This window comes from Triturus cristatus, chromosome 5_2 (assembly GCF_964204655.1).
Source record: "Triturus cristatus chromosome 5_2, aTriCri1.1, whole genome shotgun sequence".
Taxonomy (NCBI): domain Eukaryota; kingdom Metazoa; phylum Chordata; class Amphibia; order Caudata; family Salamandridae; genus Triturus; species Triturus cristatus.
The window spans coordinates 543,453,274-543,457,799 of record NC_140588.1 but is presented as its reverse complement, the minus strand read 5'-3'; the positions used below and the strand labels follow the sequence as shown (position 1 = coordinate 543,457,799).

Here is a 4,526-nt window from a genome sequence, read left to right as displayed (position 1 = left end):
CTTCCGTTGTGGCGGGACGTGGGATTGGTGGACACGCCCCCCGAAGTGACCAGTCCATTTTGGCAATTGCTGTGCATGCTGTTGTAGTTATTTGTGGGGTGTGGGTTATGATTCCTGGCCCTTGCACACACACCCCCCCTTTGCCCCTGGGGGTTGTTCTGACCTTCTGTGGCGTCTGCGTCGGTTTCTGTATACGAGGTGGTAGGCTATGAGGGCCGGGACGACGCGTAGGTTGGGGTCCATCACTGTCCCTGGCGTGCCGGGGCTCCTTGTTCGCGGCGTCCTCACTTTCCCGGCAGTTTTTGGCTCCCATAAAAACTGCAGCGTGCGGAGTGACGTTGGCACGATTCGTACTTGCTGGTCCGTGAAAAGCTGCCTGACTCCGTCCGGACGTCGCATGTGCGCCGTCCCGACAGTGATTCGTATGTACAATTTTTGCCGGTCAGTGTTTTTTCCGACCCGGGCGGTGATGGTGTTTCTGTGCGAATGGTACTTGCGAGTTTGTAAGGTGTTTTTCCCGGGTACCATTCGGACGGGAAAAACGCTCCGTCCGACCATTCGTACCCGGTTTTTCCAGGATTTGAATCGGCACCTTGATGTTGTTTTATAAAAAAATCAGCAAAGCATGATTTCCAGAATTGTCTCGGCCAAACTCCTGGCAATATTCAAATGTCATGCTGCCCCAAATACTTGAGTTAATTGCTAACCCATGATGGACGAAAACGCCCAGGAATGCACACAGAGACTTTAAAAGTGTTGGGGGCATATTATCAAGCCAGGTGATAAATGATCGCCGCTTTAGCGGCAGAAAGCTGCCGCTAAAACGGTGATAATGGGCTTGATAATATGCTCTATGGAATTCCAATTGAAGCCCATGTTAAATGTGAAGGACGTCTAACATGGGCTTCAATTGGAATTCCATAAAGCATATTATCAAGCCCATTATCGCCGTTTTAGCGGCAGTTTTCTGCCGCTAAAGTGGCGAGAATTTTATCGGCTGGCTTGATAATATGCCCCTTGATTTTTTGTGTGAGCTCTATCTGATGACATTGTTCGAATGTCTATAGGAGAAAAGAAAAGAGCAACAGATCTGATGGATTAAATGGTGTTGGGCCCTCTCCCACATTGTTTGGGCCTAGTAACAACTCGGTGGTCAGAAGTTAAGTATTACATAAAAGGTTTCCATCGAATATTATGTAAAGAGATCTGAGCTTCTCCACTTCAACAATTATGTATAAATCTCATATTGAATGCAGTGCTTCTGAAATTTTCTCAAAAACAATTTAAAATATACTGCGAGTAGAAAGGAAAAACATTTCATATTTCGAATAATCATCTCAGGTTTCTGTTTTCAGTTTGTATTGCATGCAGTCTAAGAAACAGAAAGACATGGAAAAAGGAAATACGAGTGTCGATCACTTCATTCTCATTGGGTTTACTGTAAGCAGAGGATTGCAAATATTACTATTCTTGGTCATATGTACCATCTACATCATAACAATCCTTACAAACGTCCTGATAATTGCCATCATCAGGAGTACACCTTCTCTGCACAAACCCATGTATATATTCATTGGAACCTTTTCTTTTTTTGAATTATGGTACCCTTCAGCCACAGTCCCCATATTTCTTTCCAACCTCCTCACAGGGAGCAAATCAATTTCTTTCCATGGATGCATTGCACAATGTTATTTCCATTTCTCTTTGGGAGCTACTGAAAGTTATCTCCTGGTATCCATGGCCTTTGATCGCTATATAGCTATCTGCTATCCTCTGCGTTACATGCTCATCATGAACCATGAGCGATGCACTCATCTTGCTGTGGGCTCTTGGATATGCGGCTTCTTGACTTTCATTGTAACACTCTTTGACATTTCAAGATTACACTTCTGTGGTCCTAACGAAATCGACCACTACTATTGTGACTTTGCTCCACTGATGACGCTCTCCTGTACAGATATCCAAACTGCTGAGTTGGATTTCTTTATGGTGGTTACTGTTGGATTATTAGGCTGCTTGCTAGTGGTTTTAGTATCCTATGTATGGATCATTTCAGCTATCATAAGACTGTCCAGAAGCACAGGGAGGACGAAGGCCTTTTCCACATGTGCCTCCCATCTCGCTGTAATAACTTTATTCTTTGGGACTTCCATTTTTATGTTTGTTAAGCCAACAGGGAAACGTTCTCTACATACCAACAAAGTTGTTTCTATCTTCCCGTCCATTGTGACACCACTGCTAAATCCTATCATTTACACCCTAAGAAACAAGGAGATAATGAACCCCTTGAGAAAAGCTACAAAGTGTGTGGAAATATTAAAGCAATGCAACTGTTTAGGTGTTATACGAAAAAATAAGAAATTAGATTTTCGCAGGGCCTGATTCACAAAGGTAAATTTTGTGTAAGTTTGCAATTTTGTGTATGTTTACTATTTATTTGCTATTCACAAACTTTGAATTAATAGTACCTTTATATGCAGAGTTCTCCGTCGAATTTGCAGAGTCTCTGCACTCGTAAACTTATTATTAACTTGGAGTTTGTAAGTAACAAACAAAATAGTAAACTCATAAAAAAGTGTAAGTTTACCTTTGTGAATCAGGCACTCAGGAGCTTATTTAGGAGCCCCCTGCACCACCGGAGTGTCACTTTTTGTGGTGCTTTGGCGGGCCAGATTGCTAAATCATATCTATGAGGTCACGCAAAGTCACTATGCGTGGCTTTCAATGGCCTCATAGATATGGAGTAAGGCAAGCCAGTGCATAGCACTGCGTTGCCTTGCTCTGCCCTCAGGAGGTGTCCAATGAGCATTGCGGTGGGTTTTCCCGAGGAACACCCATGGATTTTGATCCTGCTCCAGATTTACAAGATCATGTAAACCTGAGGAAGTGCCAAATCCTTACGCTTCCCGAGGTGAAGCGTAGCGGGGAGAAATTTCATTCTTTATCCTTGTTATTTCCTCGTTCGATGTGTGCTGTATTCTGCAGCACACATAGAAAGAGGAAAATGCCTCTTAGGATTGCTTTTGTGCAGGAAGGTGCCCCTTCCTGCACCAAAACATTCTTGCATGCAACAAAGCACCCTTGCATCATGGTGCAAAGGTACCTAAGTTAGCGCTAGGCTGCCGAAAGGGTGCTAGCACAGGGAGGAATGATAGAAATTCACTGTATTACATAAATACAGTGCATTCCTGCCCTTTCACTTTTGCGTTGGGAAGAGCAGCAAGGTTTATTGCTGTGCTGCCCTACACTAAAATCCCGTAAATGAGGGCCTCAGTGTTGAACTATTTAGAAAACAGGATGTAAGTTCACAAAGGTAGGTAACTTATTCAAGGGTCTGTCTCAATATGTTTTCATATCTTAACATGTTTTGGTTAAGATAAATAATTTACATACATGAAGAAGAAGACAATTATGTTCCACATCATATCCTGGTATTCAGCTCTTAAGCATGAAAAGGTAAAATTAAGTTGCTCAAGTGTGTAAGAAAGAGGTCTTTTGGGAAATCCTATAAAACTAGCAACCTGTGAAATCTTATATGTATCAAAGAAGAAGCTTCACCAAGAGGTGTCTCAGCAGAATTTAATAACATTTGACTTTTAACAATAGAAAAAATATAGAGAAACGAGATACCATCAAGAAAAACAAGGCCAATTAAAAACAGTTTTAACCAGGTATCAATATTAATAGGGTCCTGCAAATCTGTGGATTGACGGCGTAGTTCTTGGTGTATCACGTGTTAAATGAAATATTACAACAGCAAAACAAAAAATCCAAGAATTAATGGCAGCCAGAGAATTTACCAAATGTGTCCAGAACTGATATGGACTCTAAAGAATTGTGTTCTACATGAGAAAAATCAAGGTAAAAGGAAGTAGTTTGTGCAATCAAGAATTGATAAATTCTTATTTCGACCCCTTGAAACACTGTAACTTAAGCAGGTTCTTCATCAGGGGAAAGTTTAATGACATGTAAGGGTGGCATCCTGAAAAGGCAAGCCAACAGCTCATCAGGACTTGAATTTATTGATAAAATAGTCTTGAAGGAAAGGGTTATTAACATGCATATAATTTGGTATGGATGTAAGAAAAGAAAAATATAATTTGGTGAAAAATAAAATAAAATGTAAAAATAATTTACATTTCCATTCACAGTAAAACAAAATTGTGAAAAAAGTTAACACAGTAGTGGTTGTATGGAATAATCTTACCTTCAATTAACTGGTTCCTCCAGCGGATTTACAAAGAGAAATAAATCCCCAAACTCTCTTCAATTAAAGTCTCACCAAAGAAAAGGAAAGGCCCAATGGCATTGTTGTTCAGGTCACATATAACGACTCACTCGGTAGTACAGGAGGACACTGCAGAGCAATAGTCACTGACAATAGATGTCAAGGTGTCTTGTGCATGTCATTTAAGACTTGGATCTTTAAAAAAAGATGTGCCATCAGACACAGGAGGTGTTATCCTTCAGGATCCAGGAAATAAGTGCAAGCACCTACATCCAAAGGTTTTCCACTTGCTTGCTAC

At 41.1% G+C, this 4,526-nt stretch overlaps 1 protein-coding gene across 1 annotated transcript; it reads left to right on the top strand.

Moving 5' to 3' along the window:
* Nucleotides 1-1,389: 1,389 nt before the first annotated feature.
* LOC146823283 (olfactory receptor 6F1-like) lies at nucleotides 1,390-2,382 on the top strand. The gene has a single exon (XM_085606400.1). The coding sequence runs from the start codon at nucleotides 1,390-1,392 to the stop codon at nucleotides 2,380-2,382; it is 993 nt and encodes a 330-aa protein (XP_085462526.1).
* Nucleotides 2,383-4,526: the final 2,144 nt, after the last annotated feature.